The 21,909-nt window shown below is 41.8% G+C and overlaps 1 protein-coding gene across 1 annotated transcript in view; it reads left to right on the plus strand.

Moving 5' to 3' along the window:
* The window catches only part of LOC124615497 (putative glycerol-3-phosphate transporter 5), a 55,672-nt gene extending 37,161 nt beyond the window's left edge, over positions 1 to 18,511 (plus strand). Inside the window, exon 4 of the mRNA XM_047143441.1 lies at positions 17,895 to 18,511. Within this exon, the coding sequence (XP_046999397.1) occupies positions 17,895 to 18,389 (495 nt within the window). The 3' untranslated portion in view covers positions 18,390 to 18,511. The remainder of the gene's footprint in view (positions 1 to 17,894) is intronic.
* The last annotated feature ends 3,398 nt before the right edge of the window (positions 18,512 to 21,909 follow it).

A 21,909-nucleotide genomic window follows, 5' to 3' on the forward strand; every position in this document is an offset into this window, starting at 1 on the left:
CTCCCTCACTCCTCTCCTCCCCCCCCCCCCCCCACACACACACATCAGCACACTGTGGCAGATAGCACTCTTCTCTCCACTCACCTGTATCCTCTTGTCCTTTTCCCATCCTCAGCTCCTCCAGATTGCTGTTTCTGTTCTACATGACAGTTGCATTCTTGTCCAAACTGCTGGACATGGCGGTCATGTGTGCATGAAATGTGCTTTCTTATGGGGTGTGTGTGTGTGTGTGTGTGTGTGTGTGTGTGTGTGTGTGTGTGTGTGTGTGTGTTTCCCCTTCTGAAAAAGACATTGGCTGAAAGCTAATGTGTAAGTGTCTTTTTGTTGTATCGGTGTGCAACTCAACATGTCATCTTCACAGTGAGTAGCAGTCTATCTTTTGCTTGTATTGTCAGCATGATCTCTGCGTCGTAAATGCATCACAAGGGTGTCGGATTAGCTAATGGAGCTTACATTTAGTTTATGCGGTTGTGGTGCCCCTACTATTCATATAACAGAACTTCTCATAGTAGAGTGCAGACCACTTAAGGCTTGAAACACACTGCCACATGTCTTTGGTGTTCTCTCTCTCTCGCCGCCAGTTTAATCATTATTTGTTGAATATATTCCCATCCATAGTGATGTAACAACAGAATGTCTTTCACAACTGATGATTGAGGCAATTGTCTTTCCCTTCAGTCAGCTTTTTTCCCCAATTAAGTGAAGCAAGTCTCTGTGGCCATGTCTGCTGTACGAGTGTTTTCACCCAGTCTTTTGGTTTGACAATCTTTTTTTCCCCCCATGACATATGGCACGACTGCTGGCAGGCTCCTGATGCTGCCAGGAGTGCAGCCAGTATCAGGAGGTGGCCCAGCTGCCAGCAGGCGAGCAGTCTCCTCCTACTGCAGGTCTGTATTGCGCCAGCTCAAGGAGGCCCAGTTGATGTGCAGTACAAACATGCCACCAGCAACTGAAACTCCTCCTTGCATAGGGAGCACACAAGATGCACACATAATCTATGAGGCCAGATTAGTTTTTAGTTAATGGACATCGTAACATGTTTTCAGGAAAATGGAATGCAAAAACTCAAAAAAATTTGGCAGGGTTCCTTTCTTCTTCACTGACCCCTAAGGGAACATTTTTGTGCTGAACTTTGTTTTGCGAACGATACAGCTCAATTAGTTACGCGAATTGCATCTGGAACCACTTTCTCCATGGCAATACATCCAATAAGTTTTAAGCAATGAAAAGAAAAATTATTGTGTTCAGTGCATAATTAAATGAATGTATAATGTTTATTTTAACGTTATCGTACTCCCTGAGATGTCTTCAAATGCCCTCGGTGGTAGAGCTACCCTCCGGGGTTGTGTGTACCACGATTGTATACCATTATGTTAGTTCAACTAATGGAAGTACCACAGACTGATTTCACTTGAAAAGAAAGAATAGGTAATTCAGTCAATATGCAGAACTAAAATGGGCTTTATTGACTGTTTCCATTTGGTTACGCTTACAGACCAGATATACTTGAAAGAAATGAATGGATAATTATGTAACTGATACATGAAACTACAACCGAATGAATTGATAGTTTTGATTCCATCACTAATTCTGTCTTCCCCTGCAGTTTTTACCCTCCACAGCTCCATCAGGTACCAAGGAAGCTACTTCTTAATGTCGTAATGCATGTCCCTTCTTTTTTTCAGCGTTTTCAATGTTCCCTTCCTTGCCAATTCTGCGGAGAACCTTCTCATTGCTTATATTATCAGTCCACCAAATTTTCAGTATCCTTCTATGGCACCCCATCTCAATGCTTTGATTCTCCTCTTCTGGTTTTCCCACAGTCCATTATTCGCTTCCATAAAATACTGTGCTCCAGTCATATTCTCAGGAAATTTCTTCCTCAAATTAATGCCAATATTTGACACTAGTAGACATTGTTTTGCCAGGAATGCCCTCTTTGCCTGTTTTAATCTACTTTCTATGTCCTCCTCCTTTCCTGGTAATGTATTCAAAGGTAGCTGAATTCCTTCAATTCGTCTAGTTTACTGCTAACAATTTTGACGTTTAGTGACCTTTAATCTCAGCAACCAAACACATCCCATGTAGAGCAACTGTGACCAAATTTTTCTCCAGTGAACAAATACAAACATATACAGAAAACAGTTAATTGTTATAAATATGCAGTCTTTTTTTTTTTTTTTTTTTTTTTTTTTTTTTTTTTTTTTTTTTTTTTTTTTTTTTTTTTTAACCCAGTACGGAAATTCTGTGCTTAAAGCTCAACCTTTCCTTGCACTCATTTGGCCAACTCAGTGATGTTCGTTGCTGCACGGATGCCCTCCTTCTACTTGCCTTTTCAGTGTATAAAAAGTAAGACAGTTGTAATATATAAACATTTTAATAGTTTGAGCTATTAAATTCACTCACTTCCAAGAGGCTTACAATTCTTCGGCAGTGAATAAATGAATGATAAACATGGGCACCACGCCATTGCAGTATTCCTTCCTTTCCTTTACTGCCGTGTTACTCTCTGATTGTGTCTTTTCTCAGACTTAATCTCCAGATCAGATTTCGTCCTGACTACCCAGCTTGCTCGTAGCACATAGATTATGGTTTTTCCAACCCCCCCCCCTTTTTTTTTTTATGGAAGAGCAGGCTCTCCGAGGAAGATTCCCAGTGCACAGCATGGTAGCCAGTCCGTGAGGGAGCAGGGAGGTGGGGGCGGGGGTCTTCAGGTAACAGTAGTATGGTGGTAGCCCCCAAACTATCCAGGGGATGCCTCATTGTTGTCTGAGCTGTTGTCTCCCGGAATATGCCAATGAGTAGGTAACTGGAATCACCAGAATTCTGGGCAGTGGCAGTCAGGGTAGGTGGCCGTTGCTCAGGTAGGGTGGCACCTGTGTGGAGAGCCCTCGATATCTTCATGGGGGATATCTGGTGCAGTGGAAAGACAGATGTTATCAGTTGGTGGCCTTGATGCTGCAGCAGTCAGTTCAGGTAGACCTTAATGCATCAGTACAGATAACTTAAGCCATGTAAGGAAATCAAAATCAAGCAAACTGCAGAAACTTATTCCCTCAATGCCTGATTCCATCTGGACTCACATAGGATTCTTTCTGGTTATTAAGCAGAGGTTTTTTACAGCTACTAAGCCAATGTTCTTTGTGGAGAATACTGAAAATGTATTTGTGGAAACCTCTTCACTTAATAAATTACAAAATGGTTCTGTCTTAATTGTAGTTGTTGTGGTCTGGTTTGATGCAGCTGTCCACATTACTCTATCCTGTGCAAGCCTCATCATCTCTGAATAACTACTACAACCTACATCCTTCTGAATCTGCTTACTGTAGTCATCTGTTGGTCCCCCTCCACAATTTTTACGCCCCCACACTTCCCTCCATATTAAGTTGGTGATCCCCTGGTGTCTCAGAATGTATCCTACCAATTGAACCCTTCTAGTGAGGTTGCACCAGTAATTTCTTTGCTCCCCAGTTCTGTTCAGTAACTCGTCATTAGTTACATGATATACAACTGTTCATACCTGCATCAGACCATTCAGATTTATGTTTTCTGTGATTTCCTTAAACGACTCCAGGCAGATGCCAGAATGGTTCTTATGAAAGGGAACAGCTGATTTTCTTCCCCATCCTTGACACAATCCGAGCTTGTGCTCTGTCTCTAGTGACCTCGATGTTGATGGAACGCTAAACCCAATCTGTCTTCCTTCCTTCCTTCCTTTCTTTCAGACACAGTCCATTCCATTTCTTGCTGTCTCTGACAGAATTGCAATGTCATCGGCAAATCTAAAAGCTCTTATTTCTTCTCCTTTAATTGTTCACTGCTACATAACACGTAAGTCAAAACAAGGCCCCGGGAGTAGATAACATTCCATTAGAACTACTGACAGCCTTGGGAGAGCCAGTCCTGACAAAACTCTACCATCTAGTGAACAAGATGTATGAGAAAGGCTAAATACCCTCAGACTTCAAGAAGAATATAATAATTCCAATCCCAAAGAAAGCAGGTGTTAGCAGATGTGAAAATTACCGAACTACCAGTTTAATAAGTTATGGCTGCAAAATACTAATGCGAATTCTTTACAGACGAATGGAAAAACTGGTAGAAGCCGACCTCGAGGAAGATCAGTTTGGATTCCATAAAACTATTGGAACTCGTGAGGCTATACTGACCCTACGACTTTTTTAGAAGATAGATTAAGGAAAGGCAAACCTACATTTCTAGCATTTGTAGACTTAGAGAAAGCTTTTGACAATGTTGACTGGAATACTCTCTTTCAAATTCTGAAGGTGGCAGGGGTAAAATACAGGGAGGGAAAGGCAATTTACAATTTGTACAGAAACCAGATGGCAGTTATTAGAGTCGTGGGGCATGAACAGGAAGCAGTGGTTGGGAAGGGAGTGAGACAGGGTTGTAGCCTCTCCCCAATGTTATTCAAACTGTATATTGAGCAAGCAGTGAAGGAAACAAAAGAAAAATTCGGAGTAGGTATTAAAATCCATGGAGAAGAAATAAAAACTGGACACTGTCTTGAAAGGAGGATATAAGATGAACATCAACAAAAGCAAAACGAGGATAATGGAATGTAGTCGAAGTAAGTCGGGTGATGCTGAGGGAATTAGATTAGGAAACTACACACTTAAAGTGGTAAAAGAGTTTTGCTATTTGGGGAGCAAAATAGCTGATGATGGTCAAAGTAAAGAGGATATAAAATGTAGACTGGCAATGGCAAGGAAAGTGTTTCTGAAGAAGAGAAATTTGTAAACATCGATTATAGATTTGGGTGTCAGGAAGTCGTTTCTGAAAGTATTTGTATGGAGTGTAGCCATGTCTTGGAAGTGAAACATGGACGATAAATAGTTTGGACAAGAAGAGAATAGAAGCTTTCGAAATGTAGTGCTACAGAAGAATGCTGAAGATTAGATTGGTAGATCACATAACTAATGAAGAGGTATTGACTAGACTTGGGGAGAAGTGAAATTGTGGCACAACTTGACTAGAAGAAGGGATCGGTTGGTAGGACGCCTTCTGAGACATCGAGGGATCACCAATTTAGTATTGGAGGGCAGTGTGGAGGGTAAAAATCGTAGAGGGAGACCAAGAGATGAATACGCTAAGCAGATTCAGAAGGATGTAGGTTGCAGTAGGTACTGGGAGATGAAGAAGCTTGCACAGGATAGAGTAGCATGGAGAGCTGCATCAAACCAGTCTCTGGACTTAAGAAACTTAAGTTGTGCCACAAATTTCTCTTCTCCCCAATTCTAGTCAACAACATAACACTGCCCCCCCCCTTCTGCAGAGGCTCACCAGTTCTTGTTGCATACATGCTTGGCTACAACGGGCCCCAGCCTGTGCAGCAGCTTTTCCCTTTCTGTGCCACATGTCTGTCGACTTGCTATTTTTTTTCCTCTCCCTTGGAGAACATGTTTGAGATATTTTTGGGAATGTTTTCTAAAGTCCCACTAGCCTTACATCAGAGCAGTGCTCTCACTATTTTTTCTTTCTTTCTTCATTCTCTGTCTACTATCCTTATTCTGCTTAGGTGTTGGAGGTGTCTCTTTGTTTCTTATTCCTCCCTGTGCAATCCAGAAGGCCATCCGAAGCGTGACAGGTGACAGGGTAACACGCAATTCCCAGCCCCAGGTCAACAGATGCGGTTCACACGGACCACGGGGTACAGGCCAAGCCCTGGAGGGGTGATTGCCTGATCTGTGACATTCCAAAATTGCCAATTGCACCCTCTGTCAAGAGTTCCGGAGGTGTGACCTGAGATGTGAACTATCACCTAAAGCGGATCAGCCCCCCTCTGATGGGGGGGGGGGGGGGGCACAGTAGGAAGGAGCGCACTGTTGGAGACGCTGGCAGTTGTGGGAAATTTTTTCGCAATGAGCCACTCACCATCTCAGACTATATCTACTAAACATAAACAGAATGAGGTTAAAGATTCCAAGAACCTCAGTTCCTCGTGGTATTGTGTACTGAAGATGGTCAGTCCTTTGCTATGGTTAAACTGTTTATTATTCAGAAAGGTGTTGATGTAATTGCAGGATCTGTAAAATGGTGATTTCATTTATATAATTGCACTTTGCTTTTGGACGCCATTTGTTATTTTCAAGCCCAACAACTACTTGCAGCTTCACTCCTCCATGACTGTACTGTTCGTGTTGAGGCCCATCGAGTGCTGAATTCTTCACATGATGTTATTTACACTAGGCTACTTGATGATCTGACCAAGGGAGAAATCCTAACTTGTCTCTGATCAGGACGTCACTGCAGTCCACCGGGTAATGAAAAAAGTTGCCTACAGGTACTCTTTCACATTTGGTAGACTAGCGCTTCCATCAAAGATCAAAGCCAGCTATGAAGACATCACTGTCTGACTGTAGATTCTAAACCTGATGCACTGTTACCAGTGTCAATGTTAAAACCACACTCAGATGTCCTATTAAAACATGGCCAAATGTGTTACTTGTGGTACGAATGCGAATGAGGGTGACTGCCCACGTTCTTCTCCCCGCTGTATCAATTGCAATGGCGACCCTGCAGCATAATCCCAAGAATGTCTCGTGTATCTCGATGAGTGGGCCGTCCAGGAGATCCAGGTGAAGAAAAAGTGCCTTACCCTGTCACTCGTAAGCTATTGATTAGTCAAAATCCCTGTGTTTTACCATCTGACACCTACAGTACCATTCTTGCTATGCCTCGCTACACAGAGGACACGGCCGCACAGACTTGCAACCTCAAATTCAGCACTGCAGCTGAAAAATCGCCCAGTGTCATGGAAGCATCCGTTTCTTTCTCCTCCCCCTCCAGCTATGCAACAAGGCACCAGATCTTCACTTCCAGTAGCGAAATCACCTGCTACACAACAGGCAGGCCAGAAAGGACAGAAGGCGAAGACTTTTTACATACCTCCAGCCAACAAACATCTGAGTAATCTGCCAACTGCAAAGAAAAGGCTCAAAGAAATGAAACAAAGACAAAAGGTCGCTGACTGAAGGCTTTACTTCTCCTTGGTGACCTTTGACGAATGACATTTCCCCAGTTGTGATGACCTGGTAGAGTATCTTACAAACGTTACCTTTATCACCACACAGCATACCGTATCTCGCTCTTCATCTTTACCGCACCATGTCGTAGTCCCTTTGTGGACTGGGCGTGCCGCAACACAATTTGCAGCTTCTCCACATTTTCAACTGACATCCTATGATGACAAACTACGGTAGTTATAATCTGTTGTGTATGCAGCGTTGTCACATTCTTTGGGATAGCAAAAAAAGCTAGCTGGATTTCATTTACTTGTTCTTTTAACCCTTTCGCGTGCACATATTTTGTAGCAGCTCAGCGAAGATAATTTGTTTTTGCTATCCTATTAGAATTGTGATCAACTGACCATATTTATCTTTTGATAAATTTGTTTTTGTGACTTAAGATCAAAAAATATCGTACATATATCACCATGGCTACCTTTGTGAGATAGTAAAACTATGGTGGTAAACTAATTTCGCATTTCCATTTTGTGTGCTGTTGTGTGTTGCTATTACACATAAAAAAATAATGAACAGTGTTTTCTGTTTTTATTTCATATTTCCTTTTATTTTAAAAAAAAATGGTGGTTATTGATATTAAAGTTACTTACCACAATGTGAAAACAATCCTAGAAACTTTATCATGCAATAAAAATATGACCTGATACAGGTCACAATAATGTGTATTGCAGAAGCGAAGTAATGTGTCCCAACAACAGTAGCACCCCACGACATTGTCATAGCAGTTTTCATACCACTGGTTCAGTGTACTACCAAAAGATGTCAGGCATAGACAGAGATGGTAAGACGTATTCCCAAAAGCTTTGGGATACCCCTAAGTTGGTGGTAAGTACACTTCCCAAGGACCACAGATAACAGATCAATTTTGTGATAAATATAATTCCCAAACCTCTTCCAGAAGCTACTTTGGTTGTAGTCATACTTCCCGAGAACCATTACAACACCATTGTTTGGTGGAACATGTACTTCTGACAGTCCTGAAGGCTATATTCCACAACAAACAGAAACTACAACTGTTGCAGCAGACTGCCACTAGATGCCAGGAGCATACAGAAGTAGTAACACATTTCCTTAACAAATGTAAAGAAATACATTTAGTGGGAAATACGTCCTGCACAACCCACGAAACTCCCTCTTCAGTCGTGTATGCCAACCTCTGATGGCTCTCTTGGATCAAGGTCCATTCCCCAATTTCCTGCGAAACTGTGGCAGATGATGTCTTTGTGGACAGAATGGCTATCTCCAACATTTTAGGCTGCTATTTGGGAGGTTTCGAGTTCCACCCACTCTCACCCTGCCTTCCTCCATCGGAAACGAGTGGAATGGGCTCAGATGATAACTTTCTCCTCTCAGAATTGTGAATACTCTCGCATCATCCCGATGATCCCCCCAGAGTCAGATGATGAACACATTCAGATGTTGAAGCACCTGTCTCCTGCAGGCAAGCACTTTCTCCTTCATACATACAATTGCATCTGGGCAGATGGCACGTTTCCCAGATGCTGGGGTGAAGCCACTGTGATACCCATTCATAATCATGCTAAGGACAAATACCTTCCTTCTAGCTAGTGCCCCATTTCTCTCACCAACTGTGTTTTCAGGGTGATGGAATGTATGATTCATGCCCAGCTGGTATGGTGGCTCAAGTCTCACAATTTACTAACCACTGCACAATGTGGATTTCATGCACGCCGTTCTGCAGTTCACTATCATGTCACTTTGCCAACACATGTCATTAACAGTTTTCTGTGGAAATACCAGACTGTGGCTGTGCTATCTGATTAGGAGAAAGCCTGTGACACATGCTGGCTGACTGGTATCCCCAGTACTCTCTGCACATGGGCTTCCGAGGCGGCCTGCCTCGGTTCCTTCAGGAATTTTTAAAAGACCAAGTTTTCAAGGTAAGTTTGGGTTCTGCCTTGGCAGACACTTTTATCCAGGAAAACGGGTGCCTTGGGCTCCATCCTGAGTGTCATCCTCTTGCTACAGCCATTAACTGTATTATGGCCTATCTTCTTCTGAGCATCTCCAGCTCTTTTCGTTGATGACTTTGTGGTCTATTGTAGGTCTCCACAGAAGTCTCTCCAGGAGTGGTGCTTTACATCATGGGTGCTGTTGCTCTTCTGTTCCCTGAAACTACCAGATTCAGGGGGCTCATGCTGGATAGAAAACTTTTTTGATCATTCCATGTGTCTTACCGTCCATCTGCTGTACCCGGTCCCTCAGTGTCCTACATGTTCCTGCAGGACAGATCAGACCACCCTCCTCCATATGTACCAATCCCTTGTCCGTTTGAAACTAGACAATGGGTGTTTCATTTATGCATCGGTCCATCTTACACAGTCTAAATACAATCCACCATTGTGAAATTCGTTTGGCTACTGGTGCCTTTTACACTAGCTCAGTTGAGTGTATCTACGCAGAAGCTGCCGAGCTACCGTGATTATATTGGCGTGATGTTCTCCTCAGCGGAAATGCATGCTGTTTGTCTGCCACGCCCAGTCACCCATTCTATGGCTTTTTTGATGACTCATTTGACTGCCAGTATGGGGTGTGTTGTTCTTCTCTGCTACCTCCTGGAGTTTACTTTCGGCTATTGCCCTGGCAGCGTAATTGCATGCTACCTGCAACTTTCCCCATGGGTGGAACCCTTCACCATTGGATTTGTGTGGCAGTCTGTGTTCACCTTGGATGTCATTTGCTTCCTAAGGAAACTACTCCAAATTTGATCTATTCCTGTAAGTTTCTCAACCGTCGCACCGAACTTACCAATAGTACCTTTGTGTCACTGATGGCTCTCGGATTGACTGTGGTGTCAAGTGTGCATTCGACACAGACGGAATCCACTTCCGGAATGCAGGACACTGCTCAGTGTTTAGAGCAGGGCACTTTGCCCTGTATCAGGCCATGCAGTACATCTGGTAACACAGGCTTTTCAATTCTGTCATTGATCCGATTCGCTCTGTGTCCATCAGAGCATCAGTGTGCTATGCACAATCCATCCCTTAGTGCAAGTGCAATGGGTCCAAGAAAGATTCCACTTGCTCATTCTTGAGGTAGCCACTGTGATGTTAATGCGGGTCCCTGGTCAGGCTCACGTGAAACAAGGCTGCTGCTGCTGCCAGGACTGCAGTCCGCCTACCTCAGCCCGCTAGTTCTTCCATTTCTCCCGATGTTGCCATCTGTCAGTAGGTGGTGGTGTCACTTTGGCATCACTGCTTGTCTTCTTTCATGGGAACAAGCTTCAAGGTATTAAACCTCTCCCAGCGGGTTGGCCAACCTCCTCTAGGCCGTCTTGTTGCAAGATCTTTTTAGCTAGGTTGCATATTGGGTGCTGCCATTTTAGCCATTGCTGTTTGTTAGGTGGTTGTCTCCCACTACTGTGTGCTCAGTGTCATCAACCTCTGACGGTTCGCCATTTCCTGACTGAATGCACATGTATGTTTGCTGTTTGAGTTATTGGCCGTTTTAGCGAACAACACGTAGGCTGTTGACCACGTTTTACTCTTTATCCATTGTGACAATGTGGCAAAGGACATTTAACTTTTAGTTGGATGCCTCCATTGCCTCTACAGCATGTTTTGTAGACTTCTCTCTAACTAGTAGTCCTTTTTCTTAGCCCTCTTCCTTCCATCAATTGGGATTAACATGTAGGCACTTTTTTAACTCCTTTTTGATATTAGTGTTATAGGTGCGTTTGACCTAAAATAAAACAAAACAGCACAAAACAAAACACTGCATATGGATTGAGAATTTTGCAAACTCTTAGATAGGCAATGGGTCCACTTTGTATGTTTAGGTGTGCCAGACAATAAGGAGACAGCGGAGTATTCATCCGTCCTTATGTTCAGTTTTTACTTTGTGAGAGACTCAAAATCATAGTCTGTTATTGTGATGCTCCTAGTGCAGTGTTGTCCTTCCCTTCTGTAATCTTTGTTGCTCTCCAACAAATGCATTTCACTGATAACCATTCTAACACTTCAAGGTTACCCTGCATTCTGTTGGAGCCATAGTCGCCATGAGAGAGCATCTGGAGGGATCTGTACATTGGTTCACACAGATATTGTCAGTGCGTGGATTCCTCTTCATACCATATTTGAAACAGCTCTCTCCTGTTTTTCCCATTAGCAGAATTCAGTGCACTCCGTCCCTCGTGGGAGAGTACCAGTAGGGACCTTCTTATTGACCAGCTTCTTTCAGATTTTGATCTGTGTGTCTTCAATTATTGTAATCCCATCCATTTTAGTGCTGCCCATGGTACCATTTTGGCTTTTGACCTTATGATCTCTTCACCCAATCTCGTGGCTTCACTACAGTGGTCATTAATTGATGATCTTTGTGATGACAGTATCTTTCCAGTAATACTGTCACTTCTTTGTCGCCACCCAATTGAGCAATTGCCACTTGGAATCTCTGGCAATTGTATACCTCTGCCATCACCTTCATCCCTTGTTGAAGATGTCTCTGTTGCTGGAACTTGTATCCTCCTTTCTACAGGACCCTCAACATCTTGAGCAACATCCTTCACAACTGACCTCATCAGTTTTAGGTGGCTTGGTCTAAATGCTCACTACCTGATTAAAGACAGTAAAAAGGAGTGTTTTGTGTCTTCCTTGCAAAGGTTTACATCTTGATCCCAGATGTGAATCGAACTCTGTAGTCTAGTGGGCTGCCAAGGATCAGCAACTATTCAAAGTCCCCTCCTTCTTGGTGGTATTTCTACATATGCGTAAGTTTTCTGAAGTTGTTGTGGCCCACTTCGCAGGTTATCAACCCCTGGCACAGTAACCTTGAATTATGTAATGATACATTTACTGACTGGTAAGTGCATCAGTCTCATGACTCGCATCATAATACGCACGCAGAACCTGGTGCAATTCATAATCAAATGACCAAACAACTGAGTGCATCTCAGTCTCTGTTTACTCAGGGCCCTCAACTGTATTTGGCCAGAAGGTGTTTCCCTTTCGCAGTGGAGAGATATTATCAACATTGCAGTCCTTAAATGAGCAAAAGTGTGTCATATATCAGTAGCTGCTGACTGATTAGCGTCTCAAACCTGCTGTGCAAAATGCTTGAATTGAAGGTAGGCTAACAATTGTGCTCAGTTCTTGGATTTAGCACCTTTTGTCCCTCTAAGTGCTGATGATCTACAACTGACTATCTGGTTAAGATGGCATTCGCAATCTGACTGGCATTTTCCTAAATGCCAACATTTTGTTGCTGTCTTCATACAACACTGCCTCGCAACATCATATTTTACTTACCCTCCAACTGATTTTTATTTGCCAGTTCTTATCCCACCAATCATTTCAAGTTATATTTGGTAATCAGCTCCCTTGAGTCCAATAGAATGGCATCCCTCAGGGCTCAGTGCTGAGCGTTACACCCTTCATTGTCGCCATTAATGGGCTAATGACCTCTGTCAAACCATTAGTTACCCCCACTCTGTATACCGACAACTTCTGTATTTGGTAAAGTTCCAAATTTGTAGCCTTTGCTGCACACCAGCTCCAAGGAGCCTTCCGAAGGACATTTACTTGGACGCTTTCCCATGGCCTCCAATATTCTCCTGTGAAAATGAATGGATTTCTTTCGTCATTCTGTAGTTCATCCTGACCCAGAACTCGTCTGCTATCTGGAACTGGCCAGAGTGATGTACTTTCGTCACTCATGCAATTGCTCATTTCTGGCATCAATATTGCTTTCAAAACCTGCTTTTCACCGCTCCTGCGTACTGTAGAAATTTGATCAAATTTCTGGTGGCTGATGTTCCTAACTGCAGATGGGCAATCCCTTGAATGAGAGCATGATGAGCTTCCATTAAGACCCTTAACCCCCTCTCCTCCCGTCCAACCATCCAACCAAACACCTAAATATACATGGTCATTTCCAGTTCTACTCCTACATTCTCTGCCTAGATTTACTTACTTACTTACTTACATACTGCATTGGCCACACAAGCTGCATTCGGTCTTTGGCCTCACCAATCAGCCTCCTCCAGCATCCTCGGTCCATGTATGCTTCTTCAGACAGCCCCAGTGTACTCATATCCCCTTTGACCTGATCAATCCATCAGAGTCATCGTCTTCCCCATGGTCTTTTGCCTCTAACATCTTCCTCCACTACCTGCCTTGTGATTTGGCGTTCTTGACATATTACGTGTCTATACCACTTCAGTCTTCTTTCTTTTCCTCCATTCATCTCCGTCCTTCGCTGGCTCAAAAATCTGTCCGAGAACGGCATTCTCAAATGTCAGGGGTTTTCTTTCCGTCTTTTGGGTGATGGTCCAGGTGTCCGCTCCATATAGGAGTACAGGTTGTATTATTGTCTTGTAGATCTTGGTCTTTGAGGATCTCAATAGAAGCCAGGACTTTAACAGATTTCCCAGAGCAAATCTTGACCTGTTTCCTGCTTGTATTTGTGCTGTAATTTCCTGATCTATCTTGTTCCTTTCACTGAGTATAGCCCCAAGATATTTAAAGTCTTTTACCCTTTCAAAGACTTTGACCTCCACCTTCAGGGGTCTGTCATTTTCTCTGCTAAGTGGTATTTTGTGTTATCCATATTCAACTCTAAGCCTGCTCTCATTGCCTCTTCCATTAATGTTCTTGTCATCAGAACGAGGTCTTGCTCTTTCTCTGATATTAAAACTACATGATCTGCATAGACCAGGGTGCTGATTCTTCCCAGCTGCATTCCTGTCTCTAAGCTTGCTACTTCTCTCAGGGCTCTCTCCAGTACCAGGTTAAACAGAAGACGGGAGAGGCAGTCTCCTTGTCACACTCCAATCCACTTTCACCATACATGTTGTCTCCTGGGAGCATATCTGTGTGTTTCATGAGTTTTCTGGGAACTTGAGTCCTTTCGAGTTCTTGCCTTATTGCTTGTCTATTCACATTATCATATGCGTTTTGGAAGTCCACAAAAAGGCAGTGAACATTTTTGCGGAATTCCCAGCTCTTTGCTAGCACTTGCCATACTGTATTTAAATGGTGTACAGTTGACTTTCCATTTCTGAAACCTACTTGTTGAAATCCCAAGATCTTATAAGCTGTACATAGTTGTGTGATTCCTCTATAGTTGCTACATCTCATTGAGTCTCCTTTCGTCAGTATAGGGCATATGACAGACTCCTTCCAGAAGTTTTATGGTCGCTTTTACTTCTTCCATGCTTGGTAGTTCATACTCCTCTAGTGGTACAGTATCTCTGTTTTCTCTATATGATTCCTCTTCTTAATTTTCTCTTGGGTGTTTACATCCACATTCAGGAGGTTTGCGAAGTAGTTTTTGCGTTCCTCCATAGCTTTTATTTCATCTGTGATTATCTGTCCTCCTTGACCTCTGATCACTTCAATCCTTGGATTGTATCCTTTCTTGAAGAACCTGACTGTCTTGTAAAAGTCTCTTGTATTTCCTGCTATCTGGTCTTCTTCTGCCAGTTTTATTTTACTGTCTGTGAACTTTCACTTTTCTGTTCGAAGGACTTGTCTTGTTGCTTCTCTAGCTTCTTCCATGTATCCCAACCTTGTTCTTTCATCCTGTTCATTTGTACGCTGTAACAGTTTCGCTGCTTTTCTCTTGGTGACTGCATCTCTACACCTATCATTAAACCATCCCCTGCTCTTACTCCTTTTCTCTATTGGTTTCATTTCCAGGTGAGAATAGTGTTTTTACATTCCAAGTGCCACACTTCACTCTGTTTCTTCCATGACCACCTGGCATTAAGCTTTGACCTGGGGTCATTTCCATGGTTCCATACCGAATTCGAGGCTATTTCTTGGTGTTTTGTAATGATCATCTTTTTTGCGATGTGGGGGTGTTGGCCCCCACGCCCAACCCCCAACCTGGAGGACCAGGTTGTCCCATTTAGTCTGGATCACCACCTTTGGCCTATCTGGTGTGGGAGACCCTACTAGAAGCGAAGCTACCCCCAGCCTAGCTCTCAGGACCACTTGAGCACACAAGCTCCACCACCATGATAAGGTAAGGACACCACGGAGGGTGCCTATTTTGACTTGGAAACTATAATTAATTTTGATGGCAAATGCCATTTTGCTTACTCTTAATAATTTACCTGCAGAAACCCCATGTTCAGATATGTAGCCACGTCCTACTTATTACTACGACTGGAATCAAACAGATGTTCTCCAGCACAAACTACAAATTCCAAAGGCTCCAACAAATGACTAGGGATCCTACATGAATCACAATGGCATTGTATGTTACAGAATACTGATTTGTCAGTTATTCCTGGCAGATGCACTGGGAATCAACAAATGAAACAATACCTTTCATGATCCTTGACTTACATTACGCAGAAATGTAGGGAGAGAGAAGTAGAATGTAGATCACTATTTCAGGCACAGTAGTAACAAATAATTTTCACACCAGTGGCAGAGAATGTGAGAATAAGTCTGTTCCTGTTGTGTAAGATCAAAGAAACTTCCACTAGTGGTTACATTGGTCTATGTCACATACATTAAACTCTTTATCACCACCTAGCCCATAGACAGCAAGAATTCTGTGCACATTCAGTTCCATCGTATGTGTGCGAATCTCTGTCCCTTGGGTACACAATTCCCCCACTACCACATCGTGCTGTCTTGAGTGGTAGGAGGGGGAGAGGAAGAAATTACAAATACCCCACATCGACAATGTGGGTGCACATGAAGGTTGGATGGCTTGCAAGTGGTCTGGTTTCACATTTCTCAACAAGGTAAATCACAAAAACAAATTTTCAGTCTTCAGTCATCATTTTTGGCACCCGGAAGACATAATAAATTTTTTATCTGGTATAAACTGTCAGCATCGAGACAATTTTGCGGAGTTTTGTCACATGTGTTACCACATAATCATGGCTTCCAGTTCCATCTGCACATGCACGGGGGTATTTTCACCTGAAACAGGAATCAGTCTCAAAGACAGATGTGTGATTGGCATTGTCCTCAAAATGCTTAGAAAATTGTCCTTGTAATTCTTTCAATCTCATGGTGATTTTGTGAAAATTTGCGTTGTCTTTTACGAAATGGACAGCGTTTGTTTGTTTGTGTGTGTGTGTGTGTGTGTGTGTGTGTGTGTGTGTGTGTGTGTGTCAGAATAAGTTCCTTCTATGATGCAATCCGTTCCGAATCCTCTGGTTTCTGTTCCTGCTTTCCTTTTTCCTTCAGAAATTTAACAATAGCTGGTTTTAAATTGAGAAATAAATCTAGGCATATCCCTTTACGTAATCAACGTACTTTTCAATAATATTTAAAGTCTCCATACTCTGTTCAATTCCATCAAACTGTAGCGAATGACAGTTTAATTTACTATTCATACCTCAAGTTTCATCATTTGCTCCATGCCTGCAAACTTAGCACAAAGTGATTTTTGACATATAGAACAAGGAATTCTGCAGAAATCTGTCGATTGTTACAATTTTTTTTCTCATCCATCATCAACTATATCTTTAAATCCTTTCTGCATGATATTGGAACATTGTTCCATAGCAAATTTGTTGTACCTGTTATGCAACTACATAAAAGAGAATTCTCATGTTTCTCTTCTGTCATTCCAATTCATTTTTAAAGCTTGTGACGTTAGATTGCTTGACTTCCTCTTTTTGTGCAGTCAGCCACTGGACCTCTCAACTGTATCTGTACCTCAAACAAATAGCGAAGGTAAACAGTGCTGAGACCATGACTCTGCCGAAGTGAAGAATGTCATACTGATAAGAAATGCAACAGTGCATTGGTATGTGGAATGTCGCCATTCACAGAGTGCTTCTGAGAAGGACCAAGCAAAATTGAGACTTACCAAGTAGTGCTGAGACAGGCCAAGCCTTGGATCGCACGCATGCAGCACATTGTGCACAGATCAGTTTTGCATGCCATCGATGACCGTGATCCAGGCCATTACTTGTGATTTAACCCCTTAACTTAAAACACCAGTTATCTCATTTTTATTAGTTTGATGGAAGCTTAAAATTGCTTGTATACTTGGGTAGCTTAGAAAACAATCTTTGAAAAAATAGAACCCCACTTCATTTGTTTCGGCACTGATAGTTAAGTTTTTGGCCACAAGCTAACATCTGGTACTACATTTGTAGACTGGCTATTGTGTTACGGTTGTGGTGGTTGCCACTAGGCATCATATTTACTGTGTGCAGCTTTGGATACTCGAGAACAAAATGCATGTTTTGACTCTTTCCTGTGTTGTTTAGGCAAGGCTTTCAAAAAAGAATGGCTATAGTGATCCTGGGTTGGACATTGAATTTAGTGGCTCAGGAAGTGAAGAAGAATGTAAAATTATTACATTCTAGACTGAAAGTGATGATACTTCATCAGTTGTGTTAAAAGTGCTGGCCAGTGCTGAGAGATAAATACATTCACTGTGCTCCAGCCAGCCCCTTCAATATTTAAATACACAGTTAGCTACACAGAAATTACAAAATGACTTCAAGTTTCAGGATATGTTAGATGAAGTCCAGTGAGTGAATATACTTGATATTTTATTATTGGTGATCTTCAAAAATTTTGTAGCTCATTATTTTGATATTTAAAAACTGGCTTTGTGTCTATATGTAATGTCATTATTTATAGGATGTTTTTCATTAATAAAAAAATATTATTTTTTGGAACATAATTTGAAAAGCAAAAAATCGTTAAGGGGGTTGATATGTATTTTTTAAGAGACTGGAGCATTTACATGTGTTAACTTTCATGTCACCACTTGCTGAGTTTGTTGGCCATTCAAAAGAAACAATGTTTTCTTGACAAATTTCTTGAGACCTTTCCATTACATTTTTCAGTGAGTTTTAATATCGTACAAATAAAGTGAGCTGTTACAATTTTTTCTGTTCTGCAGGTAGGCATCTTGTCAGCAGTATTCGATGCTGGTGGTGTTGTTGGAAGTGCTTTGCTGGGACTAGCTGCAGATCGTCACAGCTCTCTCTTTCACACGTGGCTAGCAGTGGTGGTTAGTGCACTGGCCTTCATCCTGTTCCTTGTAACTGCAGCATGGGGTCCCCTGTACAATGCTATGCTGTTGCTGCTGGCAGGAGCATGCATCTGTGGACCTGATGCCCTTTTGGGAGGCTCACTCGCAGTAGCTGCTGGTGAACGTGATGGCAGAGGAGCTGGTGCCGCTGTGGCTGGTCTTGTAAATGGTTTTGGGAGCCTGGGAGCAGTACTGGAAGGTCCCCTGGTTGGCTGTGTCACTGATGCCTATGGATGGGAAGCTATGCTGCTGCTGGTTGTAGCACTGCTTTCTGTTGGTTCCTTCTGTGTACTGAAGGCACTATTGTTCCAAAGAAGGCAGGCTGTTTTGGTCGCTGGATCTCTGTTAGCCAACATGGACTAATTGTTGTCTTGAAATATGTAAATGTAACTATTGATACATCCAGAGTACATGTACAGTATGTTGTTTACTGTCGATTTAATGTAACATTTTTTGAGAGGAACAGTAAATTACAATTTTATGAATTGTCATTTCTTTAGCCCATGTCACTGTTTGCAGAGGTTGATGGCTTGTATAATTATTGGTACAGAATATGTTTCCATGTCATGAACACATGTTTCTTGTATACCAGAGATGATTTAAGAGGGTGTAAACTGTTACTTTGTGACTCAATGTCTCTGCCATCCTTATTGCTGCACCTGTGAACTGCTGTTCGTGCATAACTTTTTATTGATTGTAAAGTAGTTGCTCTAGAAAAATTGTTATTAATGTTGTGGAAAAATGAAAACTCTGGTGCCACAGAATTAGATTGATTTTTGTTAAATCCAGACCGTTATAGTGATACTGACTCATTCTTGTTCCCATGGTGTATTAATGCAAGTGTACCATGTGGACCACAAATCTGTATGCTTTAATTACTGTGTTCAGTATTTATTAATTCACTAATTAGTACTCTTACCATTACAGAGAAATTTTATGGGCAGGGCTGAGTCCCAATTGAGTCTGTGAAGAGATCTAACACTGTCGTAAATTATGTTATGAATGCTATTATTAGATATTTAGAATGTGTGTAGTTGTTTCTTACTATTTATGGTAAGGGTTTTTCATATATATTGAACTTCAGCAGTTTCTTAAAGCTTAATTTCAAGATTTGATTAAGGAGGAAAAGATATGAAAAACGTAATTTTTAATAAGTTGACTGCCACCAGACCACAGCAGAGCCTTATGCCAAACACTGTGTGTCCACCGGCTGCCACAGCAGAGTCTCTCATCTGATGCTGTGGCTTGGCCTTACCTGGTGGTGAAACATCCATCACTATGCATGCAGCAGTCAGCATTGTTAATTACAGGAACTTCAACTAAAGAGATGAATTGTGCACGATGTGCATGTGAAGAAGACAAAAGATCCAGGTTAAGGTCCAACCTGGCAGTCCTGTTTTGAAGGTACATTCACAAGGTCATATTTAGATGAGAAATAAGGCATATGTAGCTAGTAATAGGTGTTTATGATGGCTCTGAGCACTATGGGACTTAACTTCTGAGGTCATCAGTCCCCTAGAACTTAGAACTACTTAAACCTAACTAACCTATGGACGTCACACACATCCGTGCCCGAGGCAGGATTCGAACCTGCGACCGTAGCGGTCGCGCGGTTCCAGTGCCTAGAACCGCTCAGCCACTCCGGCTGGCATGTTTATGATGACCATGACTGTTGGAGACTGTTTTTTCCGTACTTGCATGAAGTGGACATCTCACTGCATCTGTACAATGTCACTTTTGCAAGAAAGATACACATGGGAATGGAAATTTATATCCTGGAGATTATTTGCAATGACTGGTAGCTTCCTGTGAGTAACCAGGTAAATTTTGCATTCACTTTAACATATATGGCTTGCAATAGTTTCCAATCCTCCAGTGTCAGCTCCGTTCTTAACAGTCCTGGTAATATTGCCTATGGCTGTAAGCTATACTGAAAGCAGAATCCTATGTTACTGGATCAAAGTAATAGGGAAAAATCTGTTTTAAGGTCATAGTGATATATGTTGAATATGTGAAATGAACATTGAGTTTAAAGGTTTTCATGTAGTGTGTCACACAAGACCGTGTGTCTCACCAGATCAGATGATCGCACTGCCACATTACTGTGGCATATTACTTTAAATCTTTCAAAGGTATTTGTCCATGTTTGCAGCTGGAGCTTAGTGCCCATGGATTCATACTGCACATAGAAGCAAATTCTTTTTATTTTATTTTTTTTATTTATTTTATGATTATACATTACATGAATGAAATATTTTCCCCATCCTCCATAATAACAACAAATAAATTACTGTATTAAAAACTGGGTATGCTGAATGGAATACAACATGTGAATAGGAGCTAAAACTAAGCAACTAAAGGTTCTCAACTCATAATTCTGATCTGGAAATACTATTCTAGTATTTTTCAATTAAAACATTTAATGTTGGAGCTGTAAAGTGACACACTGAAATAATGTGGTTCTGTACCTGAATATCACCCCTCCACAAGCACAAATAGCTGAAGTGGTGAAGGCAACCACTCAAGGTAATTGGGAAATCTGGGCTCCAGTCACAGTCTGACACAAATTTTCACGTGTCACTATTGAATAGTAGAATTATAAATATACAGCTGATATCAAGAAATTCAGTCAGCAAATAAATTTTGAAGTATTTCGTACAGCAGTGTATCATTAACAGTGTCTGTTCTTCCAGACCCGCAAGTAAGTATAAAGCTAAATTTTTTTATATAGAAACAACCAGAGTTGCAAAATTGTTCATAAAAATTAATTCTCTCTTTGGGTATCAGGTTTCTCAGTACCCACCTGTCACACACTACAATGGCAGTGCTAGTGACAGTTTCGTGCAACATAATCATCACAATGGCTGCTGTGATCCCCAATCATGGAGCTGTGGACCAGCTCCGAAAATTGATGAGGGACGGTCATAGCAGAACCCCTTTGGTGTCACCTGTGGCACCCCTGCGGCACAGCAATACATCAACGATATTCCATGCTTCGTTTTGTTGCCCTTGATGGCGAGCCTCCTGTGCTCCCATTTCAACAACATAGTGCCCGTCGACACACATCGAGAGTTTCTACAGCTTGTCTTCATGCTTGCGTAACCCTATCTTGGCTAGCAAGGTCATCAGACCTCTCTCCAATTGAGAATGGAGCATTATCGGCAGGGCCCATCAACCAGCCTGGTATTTTGGTGATCTAATATACCAATTGGACAAATTCTGGTATGATATGCCTCAGAACATCCAACAACTCTATCAACCAGTACAAACCAAATAACTGCTAGCATAAGGTCCAAAATAATATTAACTTGTGCAATTTGTGAGTTCTTTTCTTTTGAATAAATCGTCCAATTTTTTGGCAATTGTAATCATCTGTTTGTCTGTATGACACATATACATCACCCCTTCCATTTTCCATACCCTTTGGATAATTTCTTCATGGTGTGTCATTTGTTGTTTCTTGAGTGTACTTGCTGACCTTCAGGGAGCTGCATGCACCAGTGAACCATCATCTGACAATGAAATTCGATCAGCACTATTGTCTTTGTTTCACTAAACTTTATTGCAGACAGAACCATACACAGTCATTAGGAAAACAAAGAGAGAAGAATAACAATACTTTCAGCCACAGCTAATAACAGAATCCCTATCTTCTAGAGAAATAGCAAACAGTTCATTCCTACTTAACCTATAGGATAAGCAGTTTTTGTCCTGTATTGGTAGCGCAAACACATTAAATGGTTTACTCCTACTACACACAATTCTAGTAACCAGGAAAATGCTTTCCCAATTTCTTAAGTAAACTGTAGGCAGCAATGTAATGTTTATGTAATGTTTGGCTCTTTCAACAGCACTCATTCTTTTCATGTATGTTGTCACTACT

The sequence above is a fragment of the Schistocerca americana genome, chromosome 5 (genome assembly GCF_021461395.2).
Source record: "Schistocerca americana isolate TAMUIC-IGC-003095 chromosome 5, iqSchAmer2.1, whole genome shotgun sequence".
In the NCBI taxonomy this organism is placed as follows: domain Eukaryota; kingdom Metazoa; phylum Arthropoda; class Insecta; order Orthoptera; family Acrididae; genus Schistocerca; species Schistocerca americana.